This window comes from Stomoxys calcitrans, chromosome 5 (assembly GCF_963082655.1).
Source record: "Stomoxys calcitrans chromosome 5, idStoCalc2.1, whole genome shotgun sequence".
In the NCBI taxonomy this organism is placed as follows: Eukaryota; Metazoa; Arthropoda; class Insecta; order Diptera; family Muscidae; genus Stomoxys; species Stomoxys calcitrans.
In genome coordinates, this window is record NC_081556.1 from 82,206,684 (window position 1) to 82,224,738 (window position 18,055).

An 18,055-nucleotide genomic window follows, 5' to 3' on the forward strand; every position below is an offset into this window, starting at 1 on the left:
TGTCATTCCTCAAGCCAGGCCTGAAACGCTGAGTCGCGAATTATCTGTATGGTCGCCAGTCATATGTGGCATTTAGGGATAAGAAGTCTAAGCCCCGTAGAATGATACAGGGAGTTCCCCAAGGCGGGGTGATATCTCCGGCACTGTTTAACCTGTACCTATTCTCCATTCCACACCCTCCAGATGGCATAGAGATCGTATCATATGCGGATGATTGTATGATAATGGCATCAGGCCCCCCACCCATTTGCGATAGGTTGAACGTCTACCTCAACGAGCTTGCCTCATATTTCGCTGCAAGAAATCTGAAGATATCTGCCACCAAATCTTCAGCTACATTGTTCAAAGTCGCGTGAGGTGAATACCGAAATGATGATGGAGAAATGATTCCGACCATCAAGTGGCCCAAAATACTTGGCATCACATTTGACTGCTCTTACACATTCTCCTCACATGCCACAGCAATTTGCGATATTTTGACTTTAGAAACGAGGTCCTCAAGTCACTTGCCGGCAGCACTTGGGGTGCAGACAAAGAAACCTTGTTGATCACTTAAAAAGCAATTGGCTGGTCTATGTTATGTTATGCAGCTCCAGTGTGGTCTCGTCAGCTCTGTGAAACGAAATAATATTCAGATCTGTCAGAATGCCGCCCTCCAAACTGTGACGGGCTGTCTTTTCAGTTCTCATGTGGACCACCTCCATCAAGAGACAAATATCCTACATGCTGTCTAAGAAATACCTTTTGGGCTGTTATCGCAGAGACTATCCAAATCATCATCTTGTGGATAGATATCCACTGCCCAAAAGCCTTGAAGTAGATTCACATGATCTAGAGCTTGAAGTTCAGCGCTACAAGAGAGATCCTCTAGATCAAGCGGCATATCAACCTGGACTACATAACATTCATGCGGACATGGTAAATAGATACCGGATGAATGTATTCCCTGGAGAACGACCGCCTCCCATTGCACCCGAAGAAATTGACCTCCCCCGGCAAACCAGAGAAGTTCTGGCTCAAATACGTTCCGGCAGATGCAGACGTCATCTGCCTCGGCACCGCCGTAACCGAAACGAATGACATCAGTTTTGATATAAAGCGAAGAATAATACTGGCAAACAGATGCTACTTTGGACTAAGTAAGCAGTTTAGAAACAAGGCTACCTCTCGACAGACGAAGATTACACTATACAAGACACTGATACTACCGGTGCTGTTATAGGAGTACTTGGAGTATTTGAGAGAAAGATTCTTCGTAAAATATATGGACCAGTTTGCGATAATGGAGAATACAGGCGACGTATGAACCACGAGCTGTATGAGCTTTATGACAACTACAGCATAGTTACGCGCATCAAAATACAACGACTGCGTTGGCTAGGTCATGTTGTTAGAATGGATGAAGAAGCTCCAGCAAAGAAGTCTTTTGAGGGCAAACACGGTGGTACACGCAAATTGGTAAGGCCAAAAGCCCAATGGAAATATCAAGTTGTGGGAGACACCTCGAAACTTAGTGTCAGAGATTTTGGAATTCGGCTAGTGGATGAAATATTTTGTCATAGTCAATTACAGTAAGTAAAGTAGGTGCAGACGCCTCAACTCCGACAGAGCAAGGATTGATGTCGACGTGCAAACGTGACCAGGGACCACCCGATACAAGTCACCTGTTTAACAGTCCAGCCAGACCCACTCCACTCAGACCCAGATCCCTCTGGGCGCACCCCATCTTAGTCGCAGAGTTCCTGGTTCTCAACACTCAACAGAATCAAGCAGACGAAAGATAGAACACAACCAACTGCTACAACCACAACCAACACCGATAAGTACAACCTGTGTAGAAAGTTAGGCCGATAGGTTTAATCGTTCAAATGCTATTGTGATTTCAACAGATGGAAGGACATGGCTAGATCGCCTAAGGATGTGTGCACCTGGAATTTTCGTTTCCAAAAGTGAAGAAATTCATGAAAGGACCAAATAGCGAAACATGCAAATCATAACTCATTCGAGAATTGGAATAGTATATGGTAGTACAAGTATATGTTTTATTGTATTGGGTTGCCCAAAAAGTAATTGCGGATTTTTCATATAGTCGGCGTTGACAAATTTTTTCACAGCTTGTAACTCTGTAATTGCATTCTTTCTTCTGTCAGTTATCAGCTGCTACTTTTAGCTTGCTTTAGAAAAAAGTGTAAAAAAAGTATATTTGATTAATGTTCATTCTAAGTTTTATTAAAAATGCATCCTCAATTACTTTTTGGGCAACCCAATATATGCGGGGTTATACTTTTGATAGGGAGAAAACAGATATTTAATAATTTACAAATAATTTTTCTAGAAAGAATAAACAGCAGTTTTAATTTAATATTTGTGCATTCTACCCTATTCTGCATTAGACGAAAATTTCACACCTAAAACTGCTGATATTAAATTGATTGAGGGGTTACCGGGTTGCATCCACCGATCAATCAATCTCAAGTATACTTAATAGCAGAAAAAAAAAAACAAAAAAAAAAACCAAAACAAACCAATTGTCTGTTTATATGTATTTTATTCGTTCTTTCTCATTTTAAGAAAAAAAGTGCGTTTTCTCTGCACAATTTCCAATTGGGTCTCCTAAATAAATGTTTGCTTTCAAACGCCTCGCCTGCAGATAAACGAAGAAGACCTATCCCAAAATAACTTGAGTTGACCTAAAACAACAACTCTTGACACACACGCTACACGCCAACAGCACAAAAAAATTAAACAGAAGCACAGATAATGCTCACACCGAGCGCTGAAAAGGCACGCATGCAGCAGATTTAAGAATGGACGTAAAAAATAATGGGAAATGGGGAAAAAGCAAAGCAAATTGCTGAGCAACAACAATTGAACTATTATTGCAACAAAAAAAAAAAGAAAAACGTTGAACGAAAAAAAAAAACAAAGCTATAAACTTACTAAAAACTACTTTGAGTTCAGTTAAATCGAATCGTTTGTACCCTCCACCATATATGTGGAATTAATCAGTATTTAAATAGAAGAAGAGAAGTCGGTTGAAAAGGCAGGTTTATATAAATAATGCTATCGATAATGGACCCATTTAAATAAAAGTTTCCGTGAGTGTTGAAAGGCGTTATGTAAAAATGTAATTGAGTTGATTCAATGGTTAAAATTTGTTAAAAGCAAGTAAAAAGACGTTAAGTTCGGCGGGGCCTTTTATGGACCAAAAACCTTAAATCGAGAGATCCGCCTATATGGAAGCTATAACGAAATCTGTACCGATCTAGGCCACATTGAAAAATAACGTCAAAGGGCTCAAGACAACTCACTGTCCCAAATTTTGGCAAAATCGGACAATAAATACGCCTTTTATGGGCCCAAAGCGCTAAATATCGAGAGATTGGTCTATATGGCAGCTATATCCAAATCTTGACCGATCTGGGCCAAATTGTAGAAAGATGTCGAAGAGCCTAACACAACTCACTGTCTCAAATTTCAGCAAAATCGAATGACAAAATGTGGCTTTTATGGGTCTAAGACCGTAAATCCACGGATCGGTCTATATGGCAGCTATATCCAAATCTGGACCGATCTCGGCCAAATTGAAGAAGGATGTCAAAGGGCCCAACACAACTCACTGAAACAAATTTCATCAAAATCGGATAATAAATGTGGCTTTTATGGGCCTAAGACCTTAAATTGGCGGATCGGTCTATATGGGGGTTATATCAAGATATAGTCCGATATGGCCCATCTTCGAACTTAACCTGCCTATGGACAAAAAAAGAATCTGTGCAAAGTTTCAGCTCAATATCTCTGTTTGTAAAGACTGCAGAATGATTTCAACAGAGAGACGGAGGGACATGGCTAGATCGTCTTAGATTTTTACGCTGATCAGGAATATATATACTTTATAGGGTCGGAAACGGATATTTCGATGTGTTACAAACGGGATGACAAAACGAATATACCCCCATCCTTCGGTGGTGGGTTTAAAAAGAACAAGAAGAGAACAGGCGTGCTCGAGCGGGCCGAATGTTGGAAACTCTCCATCGTGGTGGAGGGTTCCCAAAAATGTATTCAAAATATATAGAGTTGTAGGGTATAATTTTATTCTAAATACCAAACTTCTGTCAGACCAGCAAAAATTAAGGCTTCTAGGATGATCGAGAGACCTTTTTATATGGTAGATATATCAGGTTATTGACCGATTTTGGCCGTACTTGAAAAATTGGAAAAAAATTCCGGCTTGCAAGGGCTCAAGAATTTAAATCGGGAGATCGGTTTTTATAGGAGCTATATCAGGTTATAGACCGACTTGGACCCTACATAGTACAGTTGTTGATTGTCGTAAATTTTCAGCCAAATCGGGCACAAATTGCGGCTTGCAGGGGATCAAGAAGTCAAATCGGGAGATCGGTTTATATGGGAGATATATCTTAACCTGAATCGATATGGCCCATTTGCAATCCCTAACGACCTTAATCGATATAATGTATCTGTGCAAAATTTCAAGCGGTTAGCTTTACCCTTTCGACCTCTTTCGTGATTTCGACAGACGGGCGTGGCTAGATCGATTCAGAACGACGGGACGATTAAGAATATATATGCTTTATGAGGTCTTAGATGAATATTTCGAGGTGTTTCAAACGGAATGGCTAGGTTAGTACACCCCCATCCTATGGTGATGGGTATATATAAAGAATAGTACTAATGTTTTTATTAACCTTTCAAATAAGGTTAAGATTCTACGCTGCACCATATACGCTATGGGGTCGCATATCAATATTTGGACGTATTACAAATGGAGTGACTAAATTATTATACCTCCAACCTATGGCGGCGAGTATAAAATGCGCCTCAGAAAATGTGGAATATGCACTGGATTTATGTAAAGCAAAATACAGTGACCGTAGTGTGCAAGATCAAAGAGAAATTCCCCCAATCTCAAGGTAGTGGTCGCAGAATTTTGTCTACCTCAATGTCCACCGGCTAAGTATTCACCGATAGGTAGGTTTTTGGAGCATTGTCCACCAGACCACTATTGTAAAGCCGCTCCAGTGGCTCTGAAAGTTTTCCTAATGGCAGAAGGATTTGGAGGTGTTTTTATTCAGAAATTATGGGTTACTGGAAGCGTGGTTCGTGGACTAAGACCAACATTTTGAAAAGGGCAAACAAGGCAACTCTTGCCCTGTACAACTGCAAGAGGGCCATTGGCAAAATTTGGGGATTTAGACCGAGTATCATGCATTGGGTATATACTGCAGTTGTCGGATCATGCTATATGGTGTTGTGGTCTGGTGGATGGCACTTCAAAGTGTCTGAAGAGACTGAGAAGAAGACTGAGAATTCAGAAGGAGTTGCACTTTAGGTTCTCATTTCTTTGAGAACCTGTCTGATTTAGTGTAAGTGAACATTAGCATGTTGTTGTCTAAGTTAGTCTGATGGCAGACTGCCATTTAAACGTAACCCTAGATTATGTTGAAGTTTGACAACGAGAGGCCTAGTGTAACTCACTGTTCCAACATTTAACCTTTTATAGGTTAAAGACTCTTGATTGGCAGATCGGTCTATATGGCAGTTTTATCTTAATATAGTTCGATCGGGACCAATCTCGATGCGAATGTCAACAGCATGTCACTGTTTTAAGTTTCCATAAACTCGGGTTATAACCGCACTTTTAAATCTTTGGGTCGGTCTATATGGTAGCTATATCTAATTATGGTTCGATTTGAACCATTCTCGGTTTGGATATCGGAGGCCTTAGTGAGGGTTATAGTTGTAACAAAATCGGATAACAAATGTATCTTTCGGTCTATATGACAGCTACATCTAAATTTGATTCGATTTTGCTCGTTCAAGAACTAAACCTGTGCATAGACATAGTACGAATTTGTGCCAAACTTTAGATCAATATCTTAGTTTTTGAAGGCTGTAGCGTGATTACAACAGACGGACACACAGACATCGTTAAAACGCCTTAGAATTTTACCACGTTCCAAAATATAAATGCTATGTAGGGTCGGGTATGGGTATCTCGATGTGTTGCAATAAAGACTTAAAGGATATATATCATTTTCTATGGTGTTGGATACAAATATCCATGGATCTTATGATCCTTTTTAGTTTCTGCCTATCAAAAAAACTTGAAAAATTCGATCAATGGTGGATGGTATACAATATTCCGCTCTACCGCACTTAGCTCCTTTTAACTGGTTTTGACTTTAAGACGATACTTTGTAAACTTGGTACAAATGTGCTCTTTAATATGTTTTCGATAACCATTTAACGAAAGTTAATCGTTAAGTTATCTCATTATACCCACCACCGTAGTATAGGGGGTATATTAATTTAGTCAATCCGTTTGCAACACATCGAAATATCAATTTCCGACCCTACAAAGTATATATATTTCGGATCGTCGTAAAATTCTAAGACGATTTAACGATGTCAGTGTGTCTGTCCGTCTATCCGTCTGTCCGTCCGTCTGTTGTCATCACTCTAGAGCCTTCAAAAATTGAGATATTGAGCTGAAATTCGGCACAGATACGTCTTTTGTTGCATGCAGGTTTGGATATAGCTGCCATATAGACCGATATGGCAATTTAGGGTCTTAAGCCCGTTAAAGCAGCATTTTTGTCAGATTTCGCTGAAATTTAAAACAGTGGGTAATTTTAAGCCTCCCGACATCTAACGTAAACATGGTTCAGATCGGGCTATATTTAGATATAGCTGCGATATAGACCGGTCTCCCGATAAAGGGTCTGAAGGCCATTAAAAATTATTTATCACCGATTTCGCTGAAATTTAAAACAGTGGGTTATTTTAAGCCTCTCAACATCTGACCTTAATATGGTTCAGATCGGACTATATTTAGACATAGCTGTCATATAGACCGATCTCCCGATAAAGGGTTTGAAAGCAATAAAAGTTTTATTTATTACTCGATCTCGCCTAAATTTAAAACAGTGGGTTATTTTAAGCCTCCCGACATCAAACCTAAACATGGTTCAGATAGGACTATATTTAGATATAGCTACCATAAAGACCGATCTTCCGATAGAGGGTCTGAAGGCCATAAAAGCTTTATTTTTTATCCGATTTCGCTGAAGTCTAGAATAGTGCGCAGTTTTAAGCCTTCCAACATCCGACCTCAATATGCTACTGATCGGACTATATTTAGATAAAGCTGTCATATAGACCGATCTGCCGATAAAGGGTCTGAAGCCCATAAAAGCCTTATTATAACCACCACCGAAGGATGGGGGTACATTCATTTTGACATTCCGTTTGCAACACATCGAAATATCCATTTTCGACCCTATAAAGTATATATATTTTTGATCAGCGTAAAAATCTAAGGCGATCTAGATATGTCCGTCCGTCCGTCCGTCTGTCTGTTGAAATCACGCTACAGTCTTTAAAAATATAATATTGAGCTGAAACTTTGCACAGATTCTTTTTTTGTCCATAAGCTGGTTAAGTTCGAAGTTGGGCTATATCGGACTATATCTTGATATAGCCCCTATATAGACCGATCGGCCGATTTAGGGTCTTAGGTCCATAATAGCCACATTTATTATGCGATTTTGCTGAAATTTGGGACAGTTAGGCCCATCGACACCCTTCGTCAATTTGTTCCAGATCGGTCCAGATTTGGATATAGCTGCCATATAGACCGATCCTCCGATTTAGGGTTTTAGGCCCATAAAAGACACATTTATTATCCGATTTTGCTGAAATTTGGGACAGTGAGTTGTGTTAGGCCCTTCGCCATTCTTAGTCATTTTGGCCCAGATCGGTCCAGATTTGAATATAGCCGCCATATAGACCGATCTCTCGATTTAAGGTTTTGGGTCCTTATTATCCGATTTTGCTGAAATTTGGGGCAGTGAGTTGTGTTAGTCCCTTCCAAATCGGTCCAGATTTGGATAAAACTGCAATTTGACACAATGCCTTTTGTTAGGTTTATTTTTAGATATGGCTACTAAAAAGACCAATATTTTGTTATACACAATTGAACAATGACTTGTACTTATTAGTATTTGGTCCAAATCGGAACATATTTCGATATAACTGCTATGGGACATAAGGTATGCACTTTTCACCGGATTTTGATGGAAGGTGGTTTACTTATATACCCGAGGTGGTGGGTATCCGAAGTTCGGCCCAGTCGAACTTAAAGCCTTTTTACTTGTTTTTTAACCGATTTCGCTAAAATTTGAAAGAGTGAGTTATTTTTGGCCTCCTGATACCTGACCTATATATGGTTCAGATCGGACTATATTTAGATATAGCTGCCATATAGACCGATCTGCCGATAATGGGACGGAAGCCCATAAAAGCACTATTTATTACCCGATTTCGCTGAAATTTTAATCAGTGGGTTTTTCTGAGCCTCACGATATCCGACCTTAATATGTTCAGATCGGAGGCCAATATTTTGGTCTACAAAATTAAATAGTGACATATATATTAGACCACTCAATATCCGTGCCGAATTTGGGTGCTTAAGTTATCCAATTTTCACCGGATTGTGACGAAATAGGATTTACATATATACCCTAGGTTGTGGGTATCCAAAGTTCGGCCCGGCTGAACTTAATGCCTTTTTACTTGTTTTAATGCAATAATTTTAAATTTTTGTTTTCATTTGCAGAAATAACAAGTTCGTAAACCAAAAATATGTGTATTTTAAAGATTTTTAGTTTGTCGCAGTGAAGCGAATTTTGATATAGGAAACGGTTCCTTTCCTGGTTCAAAAAATTTCGCTCCCGCTCCGAATCCCTGGTTTTTAGTTTAACTTGTGAAACTTTATTCGGCTCTGGCTATTTAAAAGTTCTTATCGTTCAAAGTTTCTTGACTCAGGCGACCTTTTTTCCCAACGAAGGGATTTCACTAACAACCTCTTACGGCTCCTCGTTATTCGTTGGAGAGAATCCCGGAAGAAAGAATATCCAATTTTACTTTACAAAATCTTCTTAAAGAAAAATCTCCTGATATCACACCCAAAGTGCTTATAAAGAGTAGCTCTAAATTAACGTTACTCAATAACAAATTTCAAAAAATTTGTTCTCTAACTATTGATTCGTTGTAAAAAGTGATCTTCCAATAAGATATTTTCAATACCAAAAAGTTTTCACTCGGCCATTCAGTTTAATATTTTTACAAAAAAAAAAAACAATTTTTTCTTTATTGTGTCTAATCGACTTAGCATAGCGTATTAAACATAAACAAGACCTTAAATCGAGAGATCGGTCTATATGGCAGCTATATCCAAATCTGAACCGATCGGAGCCAAATTGAGGAAGGACGTCGAGTGGCTTAACATAACTCTCTGTCCCAAATTTCAGCAAAATCGGATAATATATGTGGCTATTATGGGCCATAGACCCTAAATTGGCGGATCGGTCTATATGACAGCTATATCCAAATCTGAAGTGATCTGGGCCAAATTGAGGAAGGATGTCGAGTGGCCTAACATAACTCTCTGTCCTAAATTTCAGCAAAATCGGATAATAAATGTGGCTTTTATGGGCCTTAGACCCCAAATTGGCGGATCGGTCTATATGGCAGCTATATCGAAATCTAGACCGATCTGAGCCAAATTAAGGAAGGATGTCGGGAGGCCTAAGATAACTCTCTGTCCTAAATTTCAGCAAAATCGGATAATAAATGTGGCTTTTATGGGCCTTAGACCCTAAATCGGCGGATCGGTCTATATGGGGGCTATATGAAGATATAGTCCGATATAGCCCATCTTCGAACTTAACCTTATGGACAAAAAAAGAATCTGTGCAAAATTTCAGCTCAATATCTCTATTTTTAAAGACTGTAGCGTGATTTCAACAGACAGACGGACAGACGGACGGACATGGCTAGATCGTCTTAGATTTTTACGCTGATCAAGAATATATATACTTTATAGGGTCGGAAATGGATATTTCGATGTGTTGCAAACGGAATGACAAAATGAATATACCCCCATCCTTCGGTGGTGGGTATAAAAAGACGTCCAACAAGTGGAAGAAAAAGCATGAATCGAATCAGACGAAAAAACTTTAAAAATAATCAGTCGCTGAATTGCAGCCAAACACAAAACTTTACAGAAAATTCACATAGTCCAATTAAAAAGAATGTAAAAGAAAACTAAATTTGAAAAAAAAAAAAAAAATAATAATTGAAACAAAATATCAGAAATATTAAAGTGGTGGTGAAATTTTAAAATTGTTTTAAGTGAAATTGAAACCTAAATCAAAAATATCTTTTTTAAGTGAAAAAAAAAACAAGTTTTCAAAAATTTCCCTTTACAAAATCCCTCGGTTATGCAATAAAAAAATTTTAACAATTATTTATAAAATTTTTAAAAAACTAGAAATTTTGAATGAAAACATATTTGGAAAAATACATCAAAACAAATAATTTCACCGGCTGCAAACATTTGTTTGAGTTTCTTTTCAGTTAACAAAGGCATCAACGAAATCTCATAAATTTATACATTTGATATTTTTTCGAAACTCAATTTTTCAAAATCAAAAAGTAAATTCTCTGGCAAAGAAATTTCTCTTAATTATCTGTGGAGCATTGCTAAGAGAAATTCACACAAAAATCTGTACATATCTCTTTTTTTCAGTCCAAGAGAATTGGCCCAGTAAAAAACATTAAAATTAAAATAGTTCTCTATTATTCATATGTACTTTGTGTTGTGCTAAGAGAATTAATTAAAAAAAAAAAAAACCAACAAACAAAAGATAAGACTTTACTTAGAGCACGTCCAACTTAACCGACAGCTGCCAAAATGCCTGAACCAAATTATCTAGCGATGTATTCTTTTTCTTCAGAACCGCCAAAGAAGGCGCCCATCATTAAGTTGTCATGTGGTATTGGCGATACGGATGGATTTCCAGCTTTCGACGTGGACTCGGAAGCATACGCTGTCAAAGATGACTCTAAATGGGGTTTTCTGATTACGGGAGGCGCTGAATTTCATATGCCACTGACAGTGTTTCAGGTGAGAAAAAGACAATGACATAAAAATGTAAAAAAAATATATAAAACTAAAATTTTCTGCATTTTACATATGTTTGTTACCCAATGATCTAGTAGACTCCAAACAAATATAAAGGGATTAAATAAAATGCTTTTTTGCCACACTACTGTGGATTGGGAGAGATTTTTTACATGTTTGATATTAAACCGTTTTTATCTTAAATGCTTCCATAGTTAGAAGACATATTTTGTTAAAAATCGATTTGGAGGAAAGTTATACATCGATTTGGACCATACTTAGTGCGATCGTGCAGACCTCTACGTGCGATATTGCAGCCCAATCGAAAAACAAGCAAAAAGCCGTTAAGTTCGGCCGGGCCGAACTTTGGATACCCTCGGGAAAATTTCATACCTTATCTCCCATAGCAGTTATATCGAAATATGGATATAACTACTATGGGACGATTTGGACCAAATACTAATGAGTTCAAGTCATTGTCCAATTGTGTATAGCAAAATATTGGTCTTTTTAGTAGCTATATCTAAGAGTAAACCGATCTGAACCATATACGACACGGATGTCGAAAAGCCTAACATAAGTCACTGTATCAAATTTTAGTGAAATCGGATTATTAATGCGCCTTTTATGGGGCCAAGATTTTAAATTGAGATATCGGTCTACATGGCAGCTATATCCAAATCTGGACCGATTTGGCCCAAGTTGCAGAAGGACGTCGAAGAGCCTAACACAACTCATTGTCCCAAATTTGGGCGAAATAGGACAATAAAATCGCCTTTTATGGGCCCAAAACCTTAAATCGAGAGATCGGCCTATATGGCAGCTATATTCAAATATGGACCGATCTGGGACAGAAGAAGGATGTCGTAGAGCCTAATACAATTTACTGTCTCAAATTTCAGTGACATCGGACAATAAATGTGCCTTTTATGACCCCAAAACGTAAAACCGAGAAATCGGTCTATATGGTAGCTACAATATATCCAAATCTCAACCGATCAAGGCCACATTAACGAAGGATATGGAAGAGCCTAACACAACTCACTGTCACAAATTTTAGCAAAATCGGAAAATAAATGTGGTTTTTATGGGCCTAAGATCCTAAATCGGAGGATCGGTCTATATAACAGCTATATCCAAATCTGGACCGATCTAGACCAAATTAACAAACGATGTCGAAGAGCCTAACACAACTCAAATTTCAGCAAAATCGGATAATATTGTAAGTGTGGCTTTTATAGGCGTAAGACCCTTAATCGGAGGATCGGTCTATATAACAGCTATATTCAAATCTTGACCGATCTGGGCCAAATTGGAGAAGGATGTCGTAGAGCCTAATACAATTTACTGTCTCAAATTTCAGCGACATCGGACAATAAATGTGCCTTTTATGGCCCCAAAACCGAGAAATCGGTCTATATGGCAGCTATATCCAAATCTTTAGCGATCTGTGCCATATTGCAGAAGTATGTCAAGGGACTTAACTTGACTTGACTTAACTCACTGTCCCAAATTTCGGCGACATCGGATAATAAGTGAGCCTTTTATGGGCCCAAAACCGTAAATCGGAGGATCGGTCTACATGGCAGCTATATCTAAATCTGAACCGAATTGGGCCAAATTGACGAAGGGTGTCGAAGAGCCTAACACAACTCACTGTCCTAAATTTCAGCACAATCGGATAATAAATGTGGATTTTATGGCCCAAGAACCTAAAACCGAGAAATCGGTCTATAGGACAGCTATGTCCAAATCTCAACCGATCAGTGTCAAATTAACAAAGGATATGGAAGGGCCTGACACAACTCGATGTTCCAAATTTCAGCAAAATCGTACAATAAATGTGGCTTTTATGGGCCTAAGACCCTAAATAAGAGGATCGGTCTATATGGCAGCTATATCCAAATCTGAACCGATATAAGCCATGTTGACGAAGGATGTCGAGGAGCCTAACACAACTCACTGTCCCAAATTTCAGCAAAATCGGATAATAAATGTGGCTTTTATGGGCCTAAGACCTTAAATCGGAGGATTGGTCTATATGACAGCTATATCCAAACCTTGACCGATCAAGGCCAAATTGACGAAGTGTGTCGAAAAGCTTAGCACAATTCACTGTCCCAAATTTCAGCACAATCGGATAAAAAATATGGCTTTCATGGGCCTAAGACCCTTAATCGGAGGATCGGTCTATATGGGGACTATATGAAGATATAGTCCGATATAGCCCATCTTCGAACTTAACCTGCTTATGGACAAAAAAAATCTCTGCAAAGTTTCTACTCTATATCTCTATTTTTAAAGACTGTAGCATGATTTCAACAGACAGACGGACAGAAAAATAGACTAGATAGAGCACAGACTGCTGTGCTTGCACGAACGTGGTGTATCTCCGAACATCGTGTTCAAATGCAAATTTGTCCCGAACATTCCATTAAGGAACAAGCGACAACCTTTGCGCCACGTTGGCCACATCGTGACGAGAAAATTTTCCAAAATAAGTGAACTCCCAAAACGATCGTATTTTCTCAACCGAGCGCACGTACGAGAATTTGAGCTTACGAATGGCCACCCAAAATTATTTCCATCTCAAGTGAGCGCCAATGGCCGCTTTGCAATCGTTTTCATGGGCCTAGCGTCAATGTAAATGCGACTCATTATCGGGAAAAAAAAATTTGGTAGCTGCTCTGGAGCCGAGGTACCCTAACATTTTTGTCGTAGACCATGGCCAACCAACAAGACTCGGCGTCATCACATAAAGCACTTGTAAGCCAATGATGGCTAAAAAATCATCTTCGGCACTTCATTTTGTCCACAATTTGGCAGATGCCAATCCGACGAACTTTTCTATTTGGATCAATTTAGAGAGAAAGGAAGGACTCAAAAATATGCCATGGAGCCATTGTACATGAATGCACCATAATATCGGCGGATTACATTAGTGCAGCTTGCAACTCATATTTTGACCGATTGAAAGCAATAGTGATGGCAAAAGGTAATCTATATCCTAATTCTAAAACGAACCGATTTACACCTTGTCGCATTGTATCTGACATGGGAATCTAGATGCTTAATACTACCTGTTCATACATTGCAATTACCAATTTGACTATGATCATCCCATTAAGGAACAGCTGTGATACTTCTCTAATATCAATAAGTGCTGTCCGATTCAAGTTTAAGCTCAACGATAAGGGACCTTGTCCCAACAGTTCAACACCTCTTTGGGGATAAGTTTGAACATGTCTTCTATGCATGGTACGTCTCAAATATCCAGTATTTGGAGGGAATCCGCCAGTATTTGGAGGGAAAACCACATCTGACAATTTTTCTGATGTTCCCGCCAGGATTCGAACACAAGCATTCAGTTTCATAGGCGAACATGCTCTGCGCTACGATGGCCTCCAGTGTATACAGTTGTGACCTTAAATTGGGACATCTGTCTACTTCAGAGATGGACAACAACACACAACTGCACATAATTTCCTAAGTCCCGAACAGTAGCACACGAACAGTGTAAGCAATTTTCCGTGCCTTAGTTCGTTCAATGCATTGTTGTTATTTACATAGCTACTTCACTTGGATGATTGTTCGGATTTTACTGCCTCTCCTGTCAACACAACTGTGTTAGTAAGCCTATATCTGGTCTAAATGGTAGATATATTCAAATATGGTTCGATCTGGACCATATTTGGTTAAACGCAACCCGCAAGTTTAAGAGAAATTAGATTGTGAATTCACTTTTCATGAGGTTTACCGCCTCTTACTTCTTATACCCACCACCGAAGGATGAGGGTGTATTCATTTTATCATTGCTTTTGCAACACATCCTAATATCCATTTACAAGCCAACAAAGTACATAGCTTAATCGTAGTAAAAATTTTGGACTTGTCTACAGTCTTTAAAAACCAGATTTTAAGCTGAAACCAAAGATTCCTTTTTCGTCCATTCTTGGGTTTCTAAAATTACGTTTTTTGAACGATTTCGACGTCTGTGCCAAGTATGATTCAGATCGAAATATGTTTGGATATGTCTATCATAGAGACCATTCTTCTATTTTAGGGTCATAAATAGAGAATTGTGTTATACTCCTCGACGTGCGTGCCGACATTATTGCAATGAATTCATAAATGGCGAATTACTTGCCAGATTTTGACTTAATATGGTTAATTTATTTATATTAGAGTGTCCCAAAAAATCAGAACTTTTTCTTTTGAAACGAAAAGCCTCCATTTTTTTTCCTTTTGATCCCAATAAGTAAAATTCGACATATTTTGGCGATCGGTTATAGATAACCCGTGCCACCCTGACGTCCAAAGTTGGATGTAGTGCTTTCTAAATAATCAAATTGAGCATTTAAGGTTCTTACATGATATTGATAAACTAAGTATACATTTATATGGAAGTTGAACTCAGAAATTCCTACTGATTCGACTTAGCCATGTCCGTCTGCCTATATATCCTTTCTGTGCTGATCGTTTTTATACCCACCACCGAAGGATGGAGGTATATTCATTTTGTCATTCCGACCCTATAAAGTATATATATTCTTAATAAACGTAAAAATCTAAGACGATGTAGCCATGTCCGACCCGCTACAGTCTTTAAAAATAGTGATATTGTGCTGAAACTTTGCACAGATTCTTTTTTTCCATAAGCAGGTTAAGTTCGAAGATGGGCTATATCGGACTATATCTTGATATAGCCCCCATATAAACCGATCCGCCGATTTAGGGTCTTAGGCTCATAAAAACCACATTTATTATCCGATTTTGCTGAAATTTGGGACCGTGAGCCATATAGACCGATCTCTCGATTTAAGGTTTTGGGCGCATTTATTGTCAGATGTCGCCGAAATTTGGGACAATGAGTAATGTTAGGCGCCTCAATAGCTTTCTGCAATATGGCACAGATCGGTTCAGATTAGAGGCGTTGGGCGTTGGGGCCATAAAAGGCGCATTTATTGTTCGATATCGCTAAAATTCGGGACAGTGATTTGTGTTAGGCCCTTGAGAATTATTTTTCAATTTGGCCCCTATCAGTCCAGATTTGGATATAGCTGCTATATAGACCAATCTCTCGATTTTAGGTTTGGGCCCATAAAAGGCGCATTAATTATCCGATTTTGCTAAAATTTAGGGCAGTTATTTGCATTAGTCCCTTCGACATCCGTCTTTAATTTGGCCCAAATCGGTTTAGATTTGGATATAGCTGCCATATAGACCGATCTCTCGATTTAAGGTTTTGCCGAAATTTGGGACAGTGATTTGTGTTAGGCCCTTCAACATTATTTTTCAATTTGGCTCAGATAGGTCCAGATTTGAATATAGCTGTCATATGGACCGATTTCTCGATTTGAGGTTAGGGCCCATAAAAGGCGCATTTACTATCCGATTTTGCTAAAATTTGGGACAGTTAGTTGCGTTAGGTCCCTCGATATCCTTCTATAACTTGGCCCAGATCGGTCCAGATTTGGATATAGCTGCCATATAGACCGATCTCTGGATATAATTTATTGGACCTATAAAATGCAAATTTAGTGTCCGATTTTGCCCAAATTTGAGACAGTGAGTAAAGTTAGGCTCCTCGATAGCTTTCTCCAATATGGCACAGATCGGTCCAGATTTGAATATAGCTGCCATATAGACCGATCGCTCGATTTAAGGTTTTGGGGCCATAAAAGGCGCATTTATTGTCCGATTTCACCGAAATTTGGGACAGTGATTTGTGTTAGGCCCTTCAATATTATTCTTCAATGTGGCCCCTATTGGTCCAGATTTGGATATAGCTGCTATATAGACCGATCTCTCGATTTAAGTTTTGGGCCCATAAAAGGCGCATTTATTGTCCGATTTCGCCGAAATTTGGGACAGTGAGTGGTGTTAGGCCCTTTGACAGCCTTCTTCAATTTGGCCCAAATTGGAGCAGATTTGGATATAGCTGTCATATAGACCGATCTCTCGATTTAAAGTCTTGGCCTCATATAAGGAACATTTATAATCCGATTTCGCTTAAATTTGACACAGTGACTTATGTTAGGCTTTTCGACATTCGTGTCGTATATGGTTCAGATCAGTCTTTATTTGGATATGGCTATTAAAAAGACCAATATTTTGCTCTATAAAATTTAACAATATGACTTGTACTTATTAGACCTGTCAATATCCGTGTCGAATTTGGCCCAAATCGACCCTGCTATGTGGGCATAAATTATGCTTTTTTTATACCCGAGTTGGTGGATATCCAAAGTTCGGCACGGCCGAACTTAACGCCTTTTTACGTGTTTTTGTAATTAAGGTAGAGATTTCATTTGTTAACCGATAATCACGAAAATTTGCATATATCACTTTTCAGAGATTAGATATAGCAAAAAAATTGCAAATTTTGCCCATGAACATTCTACTAAGGAACAGGGGCAACCTTCTCACATATCAATGAGTGCATTCCGGTTCAAATTTAAGCTCAATGATAAGGGGCCTCCTTTTTATAGCCGAGTCCGAACAGCGTGCCGCAGTGCGACACCTCTTCGAAGAGTTTTACATGACATAGTACCTCACAAATGTTGCCATTATTAGGAGGGGAAAACCAACACTGAAATTTTTTTCTGATGGTCTCGCCAGGATTCGAACCCAGACGTTCTGCGTCATAGCGGACATGCTAACCTATGCGCTACGGTGGCCTATATAGCCCCCATATATATAATTCCCCGATTTACACTTATAAGGGCGTGGTTACGAAATTTGGTATAAAGTGTTTTATTGCTCATCTGATAGCCTCTGACAATTTTTAGTCAAAATATGTGTAATTTTATTCGTTTTATGTCAAAGTTCCTTAATGCCTCCGGGATAATCTTTATATCATCCTATTCTCTATAATGTTTCCAATATTAAAAAAAAATCATCTGACACCACTGTGTCCATTCACTGTATTCTATGAGACATTTTACTATGCCTCTTCGCTTTGACTACAATACATTGACCGTAATGAAATTTGAATGCGTTTGACGTAGTTCGTCTGTTTCAGTGAGTGTTCCGCTGAGATATGAATATATCCCCAGTGATGAC

At 38.7% G+C, this 18,055-nt stretch overlaps 1 protein-coding gene across 1 annotated transcript in view; it reads left to right on the forward strand.

Annotated features, from left to right (window-relative positions):
• The first annotated feature begins 10,645 nt into the window (after positions 1-10,645).
• The window catches only part of LOC106088449 (PDZ and LIM domain protein 7), a 39,937-nt gene continuing 32,527 nt past the window's right edge, over positions 10,646-18,055 (forward strand). The window contains exon 1 of the mRNA XM_013253972.2: positions 10,646-10,993. Coding sequence (XP_013109426.1) covers positions 10,781-10,993 — 213 coding nt within the window. The 5' untranslated portion in view covers positions 10,646-10,780. The remainder of the gene's footprint in view (positions 10,994-18,055) is intronic.